This window comes from Tauraco erythrolophus, chromosome 7, assembly GCF_009769465.1.
Source record: "Tauraco erythrolophus isolate bTauEry1 chromosome 7, bTauEry1.pri, whole genome shotgun sequence".
In the NCBI taxonomy this organism is placed as follows: domain Eukaryota; kingdom Metazoa; phylum Chordata; class Aves; order Musophagiformes; family Musophagidae; genus Tauraco; species Tauraco erythrolophus.
In genome coordinates this window covers 46,637,804-46,651,674 of record NC_141471.1, presented here as the reverse complement: position 1 = coordinate 46,651,674, position 13,871 = coordinate 46,637,804, and the positions used below count along the sequence as shown (strand labels likewise).

General features: G+C 42.7%; 1 protein-coding gene across 1 annotated transcript in view; it reads left to right on the top strand.

Annotated features, from left to right (window-relative positions):
• TOPAZ1 (testis and ovary specific TOPAZ 1) overlaps positions 1–1,842 on the top strand; it is a 32,383-nt gene extending 30,541 nt beyond the window's left edge. Inside the window, exons 16-17 of the mRNA XM_086614995.1 lie at positions 640–805; positions 1,670–1,842. Of these exons, the coding sequence (XP_086471121.1) occupies positions 640–805; positions 1,670–1,842 (339 nt within the window). The remainder of the gene's footprint in view (positions 1–639; positions 806–1,669) is intronic.
• Positions 1,843–13,871: the final 12,029 nt, after the last annotated feature.

The following is a 13,871-nucleotide window of genomic DNA, read 5'->3' as shown; positions in this document are numbered from 1 at the left end:
TTTCTTCCATCTTTGACTGAAAAAGCCAACCAGAAAGTTAGGAAGCTTCTGTAGAAAACCAGTATAAATACCAACCTGGAATATGATGATAAAGTTGTTGGTTGTTATACTGTTGGCCAGATAGGCCCAGCTTTTTCCAGCTTATTATCCTGCTGCGTACAGCTATCAGTGTTTTCTTTGGCTTATGCTGGAGTAATTGTTTCAGTTTAACAATTATGCTTCTGTATGATCTTTTTCACATTTTATAGGTTGTGTAGTCCTGAATGGAATCAAAAGAGTAAAATAATATACTAAAGTAAGGAAATACAAATTAATTACCAAGTATATTTAAAATAATGTATAGGAGCATTATATAGTTAAACAATGTTATGGGGAATAGTGTGCTGGGAACTGTTCAACAATAGATTGGGGGGGGGGGGGGGAGAGTCCCCACACAGTCAAAAAAAACCTTTACTATTCATTAGAAATTTTACTATACTTTTTTTTTTCTGTCCTAACTCAGCTTGGATGACTAAACTGATACCTATAAATCTGTATCACTGAATTAAATCTGCTGTATTTTGGGTAAATACACTCTGTGTTCACTGATATCATTGCTTTCTCTGACCTTCCCCCTTTCCCTTCTCCCTCTTATGCCAGGGAAGGAAGGTTTTGGATAAATTGCATGAGCTACAGATACATTTTACAGTCTTGAAAGGACTTACAGGTGCAGAGAGGTTAGCATCAAGATGTCAAATTGTTAATAAAGCTGCAGAAATTTTTCTTAAAACTGGAAGTTTGGATGGAGCAACATGGGTATTGAGAGGTAAGCTTGTCTCATAAAAAACTACATTTTGGCTTAAATTTGAACAGTCCCTTTCTATGATAGATTTCAGATAAAATTTACAAGCTGGTCTATGTTATTAAATAAAGTTAATAATACTAGGACAACAAAAATAAAATGTGCTCTATCTTACTAGTTAGCATTATTCTTGATATGTATAAGAAATATTACAACTAATACCAAATTTTGTTTTTAGAAGAATTTTCACAGTAGTCTGTCATCAACACCATTTCTACTCAAAAGCCTACCGTAATAAGGGAGGGGTGCAGCTTGGAGAGTGACCCTGCCCCATGTAGATTTCCTTTGAGCCAGGTGACATTCAGTGTCAAAAGTTTTCAGGCTTGCACCAATGCAGTGCTGCTTTACCGCTCGCAGTATCCACATTTAGGAAAATAGCTTTAGAATAGTACCATATTTCTGCAATTACATAATGCATAATTACTGGCTTTTTGGAATTTTGCTGAAAGGAGAAGAAACTCAAGTATAAATAAGAATAGAAGGTGTTCTATAAAGTCATCTTGAGGATCTAAAATCAGCCATTCAATTTTATATGTATGCATAGATATATACATATTTATTTACACACATACACATGCCACTGGTAGTTTATTTTACTACCGTGATACTTCAGAAAAGGGGTTATTTACAGTATAAAGGTTCTGAGACTCTCATCTGAGAAGTACTGGTGATAAGGAACAAATTATTAATAACTAGAACTGCGTTTTCTGTGAAATTCTGAAATTTGTTTTCTGTCACAGTTTACAGTAAATTCTTAATGGCCAAAAGTCTCAGTGTCCAGCAGTTTCAGTTCATAGAATTTAACACTGCACTGTTGGTTTGCCGCAGAGTCAGAGTGGACCACAAATGCACCACTGTGGCCCTGCAATAAAGTGGACATCCTCAGTCGACATAACCTGTTATGTACACTAGCACGCAAATACTTGAGCAGGAGTTTGTACAGGCAGGCATTTGAAGTTCTGCAGAACTTACCAGGTTTTCAAAATCATTCTGGTAAGTAAAGAAAAAGGTACTGTGTTAAGAGCTAAAAATTCAACAGATGATTGTGCACTTTCTTTACGTTTGTTTTCCAGCTAAAGTTTATTGAAGGAGTATGATGCTTTTAGACAAGCCCGTTTCTTTTTTCAAATAGTGTCAGTTAAAATATGTATCGTACTCTATAGCTCTTGCTGCACACACGCATGATGCGTACACACACACACAGAGTTTATACATCTGTCCTCTTTTTCAAGTTGGCTCTGCTACACAGGGCAACAAGAAAGACCCACTAAATTTTTAAGGATCATACACAGTCTATATAGTAAGATAAAAGAGGATATTGTTGGGGCAATTCATTTTTGTCTTAGTTTCAGATGAATGCATTGTTTTTTTTCCATAACTGAGCTAGCTCACCTAGGCTTCTTTTACATACTATGTTAAGAAGCAAGTGCTCTTTTGGGCTCAATTTACCTGACAAATTTTAGATATGTACTTCAAGATGAGATGCATAGTTACTTAGGCTCCACTGAGGAAACAGCTGATTCCTGCATGTAGGTCTCGGTCTTATTGCCAAGTGTGTGCTTTTAGTTATGTTAGGAGAGCTTAGTTGGAAGACACCACCTCAGAGAATCCTAAAGGATCTGGTCCTTTGAGGCATGAGGTGGATAAAAGGCTGCTGAGTCCTGCCGAGAAGGGGACAGTTGAGAGGAGGTGGACAGGTCAGAGTGAGAGTAGAAGTAGAACTTGACGCATCAAGGTGGTTTTTATTGGTCCAAATTTTAAGTCAGAGAGATCAGGTGAAGATTGTATTTATAGGCTTAGGCAAGTGAATATATTTTTATCTGATCCTGTTGGTTTTGGCAGCAAATTGTTACTTGGACCATAACACTTCTCTTTCACAACGTGCATGAACTAACTGCATGAAAAGACTTGTGATGAATAAAGCATTATCCTAAGTTATCTCAACCTTGTTCCGTTTTGCTGATAGAAGCAAGAGTTCCTGTTTAGGTACTGATTGAGAAGCAGTTCTTCAATTAGATTTGCATTTGATTTAATTCAGTAGTTAATATTCTTCATTTCATTTCAGATACCGTAGATGTTTCTCAGTACAGCTGCCTTTTTAACAAGCTAATAAATGCCTGTTTTGAGAGAAAGAACCTTGGGGTCTCATCTTCTGCAGTAGACTTCATGCTTTCAAAAAACATAGCTATTGATTTTTTTTTACTTAGAGGATTAATCACAGCTTTGGGAAGAAGTTCTTTGTGGTCCAAAGCTAGGACCTATTACAAAAGTAAGTTGTTTCTTAAACAATATCCTTCTCTTACATTCTTTGGATAACATATGCTCATCTCAGTATGTTGGGGAGAAATGGGTAAGAGTATACTTCATAAGAAGCAAAGAGTACTTTCTGTGTCACTATCAGGAATTTACTTGTAACCAAAATGTTTATTGGGAAATAGCGGCAGTTGAAAGTATGAATCAGTGCATACTACCTAGCAGGAGATAAATGTGATTCTGATAAAATTAGTTTTTCACGTTCAATTTCAGAATTTCAAAAACGTGAACCCTGAAATGGTTAGTAAGTGCATCGTCCTCACTTCTTCATCTAAGCAAATTAGATTTTTTTTTTATACTTTTGTTTAGAGCAGTGATGGTAAAATTATTAATATTCAAGATTTGAGAGGTCTGGCCAAGAAGTTTATCCTAACTAAAAGAAGAATCCTTTCAACTAAAAACTAACAGTCTCTGTTTGTTTTCAACTCCCCACTTCGGAGCTGCGATAATACTGGGTGTGCCACTCTGATAGCGTCCACCAAAAGCCATCTCTCCATATTGTCACGTTATTTACTGTTTGATTCCGTCTTAGAATTGTGGTGGTTAGTGACCTACTTAAGGAGTCCATCCCTCCTGGGATGGATACTTGGCCTTGTTATAATTGAAATGAGTGGTTTTCCTTGCCCTTTTTTTTTTTTCCTGGAATGCTATCTAGATTGGGTCTCTGGGATCACTTGGCAGAGGACAAGAGAGCAGAGGGGGAGATGGCTGTTCAAATGTCCTCTCACTGTGGTCATAGTTAATAAAGCTGCTGTCTGACCTGTCCTAAATTGTACTTGTGTTGTTATGCACTTGGTGTCCCTGGATTTCTGACAGAGCTTTTTAATCACCGCTGATAATGTTCGTTGATAAAAATAACATTTTACAACAGTGAATGTTATGAGTGAATACTACTGTTCTCAAATCAGGCCATTTCACAGGTTAAATAGTAACATCCATTAAAAGTTTGGGTTATTTCTTTTGACATTCTTAGCCACATACCGAAGAAAACAGATCTATGTTCAGTATTGGTAATCCTAATTCTTTACGTTTCTGCATTTACTTTCAGGCGCTTTATCGTTGGGTTGCTACCCACTACTGCAGGGAAATTTATGTCACAAACTTTTGATGATTCCGTCTTACCTGTCTGAGGTTGAGATGCTGTTGGCCATTGAAATATTTCTTGTTTCAAATGCCAGTGATATTCAAAGTCTAATGACTACTAGTCAGACTCTTCAAATAATACTGAAAAGGTTTGTTGTCACATATGTACCACTTTGATTGTATTTATCTGTGTAATCATGTAATTCATGAGAGATTTTATTTTCCATTGGCTGGGAAAGAGAATGCTTGGTTTTAATCGTTGTTTCTAAACTGGTTATAGAGCAGTAAATGTTTGGGGATTTTTACTGTTGTTATTTTTACATGCATGTGGCAGAAAAGTAATTGTTCCAGAGCGATATGGGCCTGTGTTCCCTAACTGAATGTGTCTACTGCACTACTAGTGTACTGTATTTTCAAAACCAGGATATTGTGTGTTGTGGTTAAGCAGTGGGGTAGAAGGGCACAGACAAAGTGTTACTCTCTTTGAAAAGCAACTCTTAACATTTCTTCCCTGTTTTTTGGGAACTGCATTAAGCCATTTAACTTGATTGCAGAGGATATCTCAATATTAAATTTGTTTTTCTCCTTCCTGTGAGACTTAATACCTTTAGATAAAAATGTGGTTTATTGCTTTTTCCTTTTGTCCATAAACCACCAACCACTGTCACTCGATTATACCTATAATTTATTTTTCAAGACCCCATTTTCTCTGAGATTGATTGGCTCAGCATCAAAATGTGAAACCGCATAGAAAAGCTACATTTGTTAAGAAGGATGAACAGGGGCATCTCAAACTCGAGTACTCAGTTTTCCTTCCCCTCTATGCTTCCAAGGAATACATCTCTTAATTTTGTTCTTTTGATAAATGAGAAGTTTTCTCTCTCTTGTTTTCATGTGTATGCTGTTGTACCTCTGCTTGTTTGCTTAAAGAGAAAGTTCTGCTCTTGCAAAAACGTAGGCATGTCACTTAGGCACATCCTTATTCTAAAAGTGATTACATGCCAAATATGAGTAATCCTTTTGGATTCAAGCATGTACATGAATTCTTGATGTATCCAGTTCATAAAATGCTTTACGTTCTTTTACTGAATTTTCCAGCCCAGAGTCAAGCATTTCTTCATTAAACGTGCTCTGAATGTTGCAAACCTACTTTGCACTGGCATTAAGTCTTACTACTTTTTATTAATGTAAAATATGTTAAAAAGTTATCTTTTTCGAACTTTTTAATTCTTCAGAATAATGAGCTAAAATTTGTCTAGAAATTAACATAATCTATTTTAAGCGAAGTGAACACAAGCAGTGCTTTCATGTTTTTGTAATCTCATTGCCAGTATAAAGCATCAGACAAGTGACACAGGGACCGTATGGTACCTAATTTTGTATTTGTGAAAATTCACTTACAGATGTGAAGATCAGACAGTTCAGAATAACAGTGACTATCAAGCGGCAGTGAAGAGATTGATCCTGGCTGCTCGTGTATCTGATCCAAAGCTTTTTCTTAAGCATATGACCATGAATGTCAATATGGAAGAAGTTTACAGCTTGGAGCTTACATCCGCTCTAAAATGGCTTCAGGAGAATATGAAGTGGGCTGGGAAGGTCTGGCTGTTTCAGTAGTCATTAATTAGTAAAGAGTCTTTTGGGTTTTAATGGTTAAAGCAATCATTGTTGAAAATAATACAAATTAATAAAGGCAGTTCCCGCTGTGTTCACACTGTGCCGTACCGATTTACGGCAAGGCTTCAAACTCAAGTTGGTTTTTTAAACACTTAATGTTGATGATAATGCAGATAGTAGCACAGAAGGGGTAGTTTTTTCCTAACTATATAGTCACACTGCCTTGCATAGCTGTTTTGTAAGGGCATCGTTATATAATGAGGAAGCTGCAGCCTCAAAACTTATGTTCTCCTTTTTTACAGAAAATCTACCACTGTTACTCTTCTCCCAGCAGGTGATAGTTTGTAAGTGCATTGATTGAGTGTATCTACTGTTCCTGAGTGACACGGTTTCCACATTGCTTCATTGCCTGTAGAAATAATACATTTCTTTTTGTCTTCTTCACGGTGTCTTCTGAAGATACTGTCCAATCTGTGTGCCCTTTAGATCTTAATTTCCTTACTCCAAAAACCCAGTAAAAAGCACTGAGAATAAAATAACTTCAAAATCACTTGAGACATGCCTAACTTAGGATACCTTCCTTTACAGAACTGAGAGAGTTGACACAAAGTCGCTCACAGCTGAAGGTTTAGTTGTGTCTTGATAATAACTTGTATATGGCTTGACATTTGTGTATATGTATGCTTTCACTGAAAAGGAAAACTTGCTTTCTCCCTTCATTATGCTCTTAGAGGGAAGTGGTTTTGCCCATTTTTTAGTTTCTGCCAGCTGCACGATGAGATGGAGGCTTCTAGCAAGCTGGTTCTAGCATTCCTGGTTCTTCAGAAATTCTTTTTTCCAGCTGCAAGTCCTGAATCAGATCCAGAACATGAATTGCTCAAGTCACACTTCATCTACTGATCTGCACCTTGAGTAAGAACGACCAAGCATTTCATTATCAGAACTCTCATGGCAAGTCAGTGGGACCTCTGTCAAAGCTGATACTTGCCTGAGCTCCCCGCTTCTGTAGTGTTAGTTTAGATCTCCAGTACCAACCTTCAGAAACATGCCAGTAATGACAGCTCTTCTGGTCCTGCTGTCCATCCACTTTAGAGCTTTTTGTGCTGAAAATTTCTGCTCTCTTGGGTGTAGAAGTGCATGGGGTTTTTTAAGGCTGTTCCATCATAAGTGAGATCAGGACGGTGGCGTAAACCCTCAATGTTTGAAAAATCTTTCCCTTCTTTGGAGTGGCATGAGTCTCTTCCTGGTTCCAGCAGCATTATTGCAGGTGTCCTTTATGCCTCTGAATTATGAAAGCCATCATGATCTTAGCGCTGGATGGTTGTGGAGGGGTTTGGAGGGGTGCAGGTGTTTTTTTGTTTAGGGGCAGGGGGGGTTGCCACTCTAGTCTTGAAGTTCATGCCATTAATCCGATGTCATTAATCTGATCAACAGTCGCTAGATTCCTGATCCTCTGTAGGGTCAGGTCCTGACCTTTTCGATAGCACTCCTCATCCAGTCTGTCTGGGAGTTGCTACTGGAAGAGAGAGGAGTGAATCTAATGACTGCCAACATCACTGCCTTCCTCCTGTGCCACCTGTACCAAAAAATGCAGGGCTAGAGCCTCTTCTGTCTTCACAGGGTATCATTCTTCTGTAGGTATCTCATCGCCTTTCCTTCTAAAAAATGGTAGATTCAGTACTAACAATCAGAAGGCGTTTCTTTAAAAGCCCCTTACCTCAGAATTTCTCTTGAAGAACAGTTGGCACTCCTTCAAACAGGCTTTGGGTTCCACCACTTAGTATCCACAAAGATGGCTCTGCCATTTCTAAGGCTATCCACCTGGTCGAATCCAGTAGCTGAAAAACTGGGTAAGATGTGATCAGGTTTCAGATGAGGGATCTAAACTGATGTTTCTCCAGCCACTCCAGCATTAGTGGCAAGAGCAATTTTGGAAGGTTTCAACAAACTAAAACTGGCAGTGAGAAACTAAGTCATTTTTGCTAATTACGTTTTGTGAGTTCCTTTGTAGTTTAATCTTCCTCGGAATTAGACAGAGGCTATCTGGACCTTAGCTAAATTCCACGTTTCTGTAAGCAGTACCAGATGTGGCTAATACTGTGTTTGAGAGACGCAGAATGACAAAATGCTCTTAGTAATCTGTATGGCTTCAAACCTTGGCATGTTCTAGAGACAGCATTATTTTTTCCATTATAAGCAACCTTGAATTTTCACTTAGATCATCCCTAGAAAAGAAATGGAAATGTTGCTTTATTTTTCAGACAGAGGTTAATCATTGACCTTCTAGCTTAACTTGGAACTATGTAAAATTTGTGCAATGTTTTGGCTCCATCTCCTGAGTATCATCTTCAGCTGATAGGGTGCAATCTCGGTTATGTTTTACATTAACAAGCAAAGCAAGCTCCCCACATCATTGCTCAGAAGTTTTGTTATTACTGGTGTATCAGGATCCAGTTGTTTCTGTCAATATAGTGTTTCTTCCTCTCACTGTGATAAGCCAGTAGGCAATTTAAACATCTTTACTCTCAAGTCCTGTATTTCACTTTTTGCTACTGTCTGGGTCCCCTTGAAATACCATATAAATCTGGTCACTGTGATCTGTACCAAAGCATCAGAAAGGATTCTTTGAGCAACATTCACATTACCATTTTGGTGACAGAAATTCCATGTGCTAAACAGGACAAAACTCCAATGTGGAGTGGAAATGAGTCTGGAAAGTTGAAAAAATGTTCTGAAGAATAACATTAAGTACAACAGAGACAATGCAGTTTTGCAGAGCCAGCCACTCAGTACACAATATCCATATTTTTGCTTTTCCTTAGATACAAGTTATTATTTCTTAGTAGTTGAAAGAACTTTTATGTTTGAGATTAAGCAACTCGTTTGATATATTTAATTTTTCATACAGGAAATAAAACGTATGCAGAGAGAGACAGAAAAACATGAAAAAACCCCTTTCCTGTGCTGCTCTCAGTAACTAGGTCTAGACAATGCTGTGCTTCTTCAATATGTTGTTAGATGCATGAGAAATTCCCTTTGTGAAAAATCTCTCTTCAATTTTTACTCATTACAGGGTATGCTCTTGGAAACATTACTTTTGTTCGGGATGAACAGTTTCTTGTAACTAAAACAGAATAATGTTGTTTGGAAGACTTATAGCAATTTTATTTCAAAGCTTTGATAGTTTTGAGCGTTTAACTCACATCAGGAACAGAGGTGAAAAGCTGGAAATAGAAGCTTGATAGTTTTATGATGTTTTATAAAGTATGTCAAGCAATTGGAGGGATCATTTTGGAGTTGTTAAGATGTTAATAAACATTTTTTATTCTTTATATGAATTATCCAAAATATCTGTGAGTCAGTATTGTCATTATTCAGTTCCGTCCAGATCCCTGTAATTAATATTCTTAGGTGTGCAGGAGGATAGGCAAGTGGCAAAGCAGAGGTGGGGAGTTTAATATCTCGTAACCACTACAAGAACGTAGAATATGATATATGCTGCGTGAGGAGGTTAAGAATGTGTGAAATCAGTCAGATCATGCAGTTTTTCACCACACCATAGCACATAATGTAGCAAATGCTCATGAATAAATTGGGCTGAAATTCCCAGCTGTGGACATGGCCAGCTTCCAGTTGTATCTGCAGGCCCAAGTGGCGGCTACAGCGAGGCCCATAGGCTGTGCTCGATTCACTGAAGAATTCTAATGGATGCTAGTGAGAGTTTCACATGAGGAGAAATAGTAAAATCAAATGTCCCCAGTGTAGTAATCAAACTTTTAATTACTAAAATCTTAATGTCATACTCCTCAGCTTAGTAAAATATGGCCACGCTAAGAGCCATTACTAGTTCACATTTTTGTGCTTTAATGTTCTCCAGATACATCTTGCATCTTTGCAGGTTTTTGGGGTTTTTTTTTTTTTTGCAAATCCCAGGTCTACATTTTTCAGTCTTAACCTCTTCTGCATAACTCTTTTCTAAAATGACTAGTATAAAATATTAATGCTGACGTCATTGGCCTCAGAGCTTCCATGCCAATGCATGTGATGAGACTGGAGAAACTGATGCCACTTTTTGACCATCTGCAGTTTGAGGACCAGAACAGAAACAAAGGAGCAAGGAGAAAATGTCTCAGTTGCCACCAGTAGCAACTTTATCGTGATGCTTAAAATTACCCTTCTGTTAGGGGACAAGAGGCAGTCAAAATACAGACTTTTTCAGATGTTAATTTTATCTGGTATAAAACAAGCTTTCCATTTGGAAATGTCTGTACTACTCTTGTTGAGACAGTGGGATGTATCCTGGGAACTGACGGGGAATAACGAGACCAGATAAAGCCACACTACTGCTCCCATGGAATATTGTGGTGATACTTCTAAGTAGTAAGCATTGAGACCTTTAGCTAAAAAGTAGGAATCCGTTCCTGTGCTCGGGGGGCGTGGTGCTCTGGCTCTGTGAAAATGGGTACCCTGTGCAATGGAGCTGGTATCTGGCAGTGTCATCTGCTGATTACCTCTCCCAGTTTAGTTTATTCCTCACTGAATTGAAAGAAATCCCTTGTGAAACAGAACAGCACACTTTTCTGTTGAATAAATTAAATTTCATTTCCCATCTGCATAATTATGCAACCAATTTGCTTACATAACTGATGGCTCCTATCAGGAGGCAAAAAACATGCTGCACGTTATGGAAATTATGCAAATCCCCCCAAGGGCCATGAGAGCAGTTAACTTGATTTAAAGCTTCACTGAACTACGGATAGTTCCTAAACCTCGTCAGTCCTCCTTTTAACCTTTTCTGCCTGGAAATGAAGTAGATTATGCAAGTTAACTCCAATCCCTAACAGTTAATCTCTCTTTGTTCTGAAAGTCGTCAGCAATAGACATTTTTGCTCTGAGGTTGCACATCTCTGCATCAGCTGCTTCTTGACACCAACTACCTTGTAAGAAAAACAGATGTATAACTGAACATATACATCAAAACATTAGTAATTGCAGAAAAATAGCTTTTGCTTTTCCCCTTGGGACTGTGGACCTCATGGTTGGTTGTTCGCCCATTTGGCATTTTCTTTCTGCAGAAGAAAGGCAATGCGAAGTGGCGCCCAAGTACCTGGATAACCCCTTCCCTCCTCTTTGCAAAAGATCAGCGACTTCTTGTGTCAGGGATTTCCCTTCTATGTCCCCAAGTAACACCTGCGGACACACTGCTGTTAGAAGCAGCAGTCCCTGCAATGAAGAGGGATCGCTTCCCTGCCCCTCATGTTAACAGCCCTGCGAGAAGCTCAACATGAGCCGGCAATGTGCACTGGCAGCCCAGAAAGCCAACCGTATCCTGGGCTGCATCCAAAGAAGCATGGCCAGCAGGCCAAGGGAGGTGATTCTGCCCCTCTACTCTGCTCTTGTGAGACCCCATCTGGAATACTGCGTTCAGCTCTGGGGTCCCCAATACAAGAAGGACATGGAGCTGCTGGAGCGAGTCCAGAGGAGGGCCACGAAGATGATCTGAGGGCTGGAGCACCTCTGCTATGAAGACAGGCTGAGAGAGTTGGGGCTGTTCCGCCTGGAGAAGAGAAGGCTCCGGGGTGATCTTATAGCAGCCTTCCAGTACTTAAAGGGGGCCTACAGGAAAGCTGGAGAGGGACTTCTTACAAGGGCGTGTCGTGATAGGACAAGGGGCAATGGATTTAAACTGAAAGAGGGGAGATTTAGATTGGATATAAGGAAGAAATTTTTCTCTGAGGGTGCTGAGGCAGTCAAACAGGTTGCCCAGAGAAGTTGTGGATGCCCCATCCCTGGAAGTGTTCAAGGCCAGGTTGGATGAGGCTTTGAGCCACCTATCTAGGGGAAGGCGTCCCTGCCCATGGCAGGAGGTTTGGAACTAGATGATCTTTGAGGTCCCTTCCAACCCGAACCATTCTGTGATTCTGTGATTTGAGAAACCGCTGTGGTTCCATCGTTGGGATTTACAGGACGGGGTGTGTAAGGGTGTGTAGCCAAGGGCGGCAGCAGCACCTAAAGCTGAAACCAGCGCCTTTGCTCCACCTAATCCTCCCGTCCCCGATGGGCAACGTTTTGCGAAACTGCGGGCCCCGCCGAGGCCCCGGGCGCCGTTCCGCCCCCGACCCACACCGCCCCGGCACCCGCGCCACGGTCGGCGCGCTGCTGACGGCGGACGACCGCGCCTGCGCGGGGACGGGCGCGGCCGCTACGTCAGCGTCGGGGGCGGGGCGGGGCGAGACGGTGCCGGAGCGGCAGCTCGTGCAGAAGCTGGCGTGGTTGGGAGCGCACGCGCTGTCCCCGCCGCCGGCGGCCCCGCCCGGAATCCCCTCGCCCGCCGCGGTGCTGCCCCGCCCCGCCCCCTCCCGCCGCCTGCGGGGCCGTCGGCGGGGGCGGCTGCGCCGGGCGATGGGGGCCGAGCCCTGGTGCGTTGAGTCCCGGTGCGCTGTCCGGCCGTGGCGGTAAGGGAGGCTGGGCCGGGGACCTCGGGCTGCGCCGCGAGGGGGGACGCCGCGGAGAGGGCCGGCGAACGGAGGAGGAGGGGGCGGCGGCGCGGCCCCACGGAGGGCCGGCTCGGCCGACGCCAGCGTCGGCGGCTGGAGGACGGCGCGAGGCCGAGCCCGGGCCGGGAGCTGCCTGCGCTGGAACTGAGCCGGGCTCTGTCGCTGCCCCCCGCCGGCGGGGCGGGGACCGGGTAAGGGGCAGCTCCCCGTGTCCGCCCCGGCGGAGCCTGCCCGCGGCGGAGCGCGCGCTGCGGCCGCGGGTCCGCGCGCTGGTAGCGGTACGTGCGCGCGGGTACGCGCGCGGTAGCCGCCGGCGGCGGCAGTGCGGGCCCGGCAGGTGGGCAGCGGCGACCGGGCGGCGGGGCCGCCTCGCTCGGCTCCGTCGGTGGCGGAGCCTCCGTAGGCCGCCTTGGGAAGGCGGCGTGGCGGACGCCGGCTCGTGCGGCCGCGCGTCCCCGCCGCCTGGGTGCCGCCGTTCCCCGGTAGCCGAGTCCCGAGGCACCTGCCTGGGCGCGGCGTACGGCCCGGCGTGGTCAGCATCGGCAGCCCCGGGAGCTGCTGCCGGCCGGCTGCTCGTTCGGCGCCTTTGGCATCGGGGGCGGGAAGGCCGGTACCGCGTATCCCGAGCAGGTGCCGTAGGCAGGACCGGCGTCCGTACCTTTCGTGAGTCCGAAACGGAGGTTCCACCAGGGCTCTGTTTTGAATGGTTAAAACTTAGCGGTTGCCTCACTGTGGCTTGCTTTCTCTCGAGCTTGCTTTCTTGTTTGTTGTCACGCTGTTTTCTTCGTGCTGCCTTACGGGTCAAGCGCAGGTAAACAGCCGAAATCGGTGATCCCGGCCGGGAAGGCGAGCTGCCCGCGCCAGTGCAATGCCGGGTTTCCAGAGGCGTTTGCAAAACGACTGCAACGCCATCGGTGTTGTGGTTTGCGTTAGCAGGCGTGTCTGTGGGGAGGGGTGCCGGTGAAACGCACTCAAAACCAGGAGTTTTATTTTTTAAATAAGCAGTGTAACAACTTCTAAGGAGTTAAATCGAGCATTTAAAACAAGGAACAATGATGCTTTTGTTTGGTTATATAAAGTGGCACCACAGATTAGTGAGATTCTTGGGGGTTTTTTCCATCCTCTGTCCAAATCCCTGAAGCTAAAATTACAGAGAGAGAAAACTGTTTTGTTACCAGAGAGCTTCTTAATTTATTTTAGTTTATTATTAGAACTGTTATTAGGGACACTAAAAAGGAAATTATTATTGTCTTGCCCACCTAGTTGAGAGTCAGAAGACAAAAATAACATATTTTGAGGCTATATCAGATCAGTATGTTTTTTTCTCACCGTTTGCCTCTAGTAAAATATTTGGTAAGTGATTTATATTCTTAGTTAAGTATATTTGCATTAGTAAGATGCACTTTTAAAACAGGTGCTTTGCAGAATGTCATAGGAACTATCCTACTGTATTGGAACGGGAATGGTATTTCTCTGATACAACTGCTCATCCCAGATGCTTTAAAATTGCATACATAGTG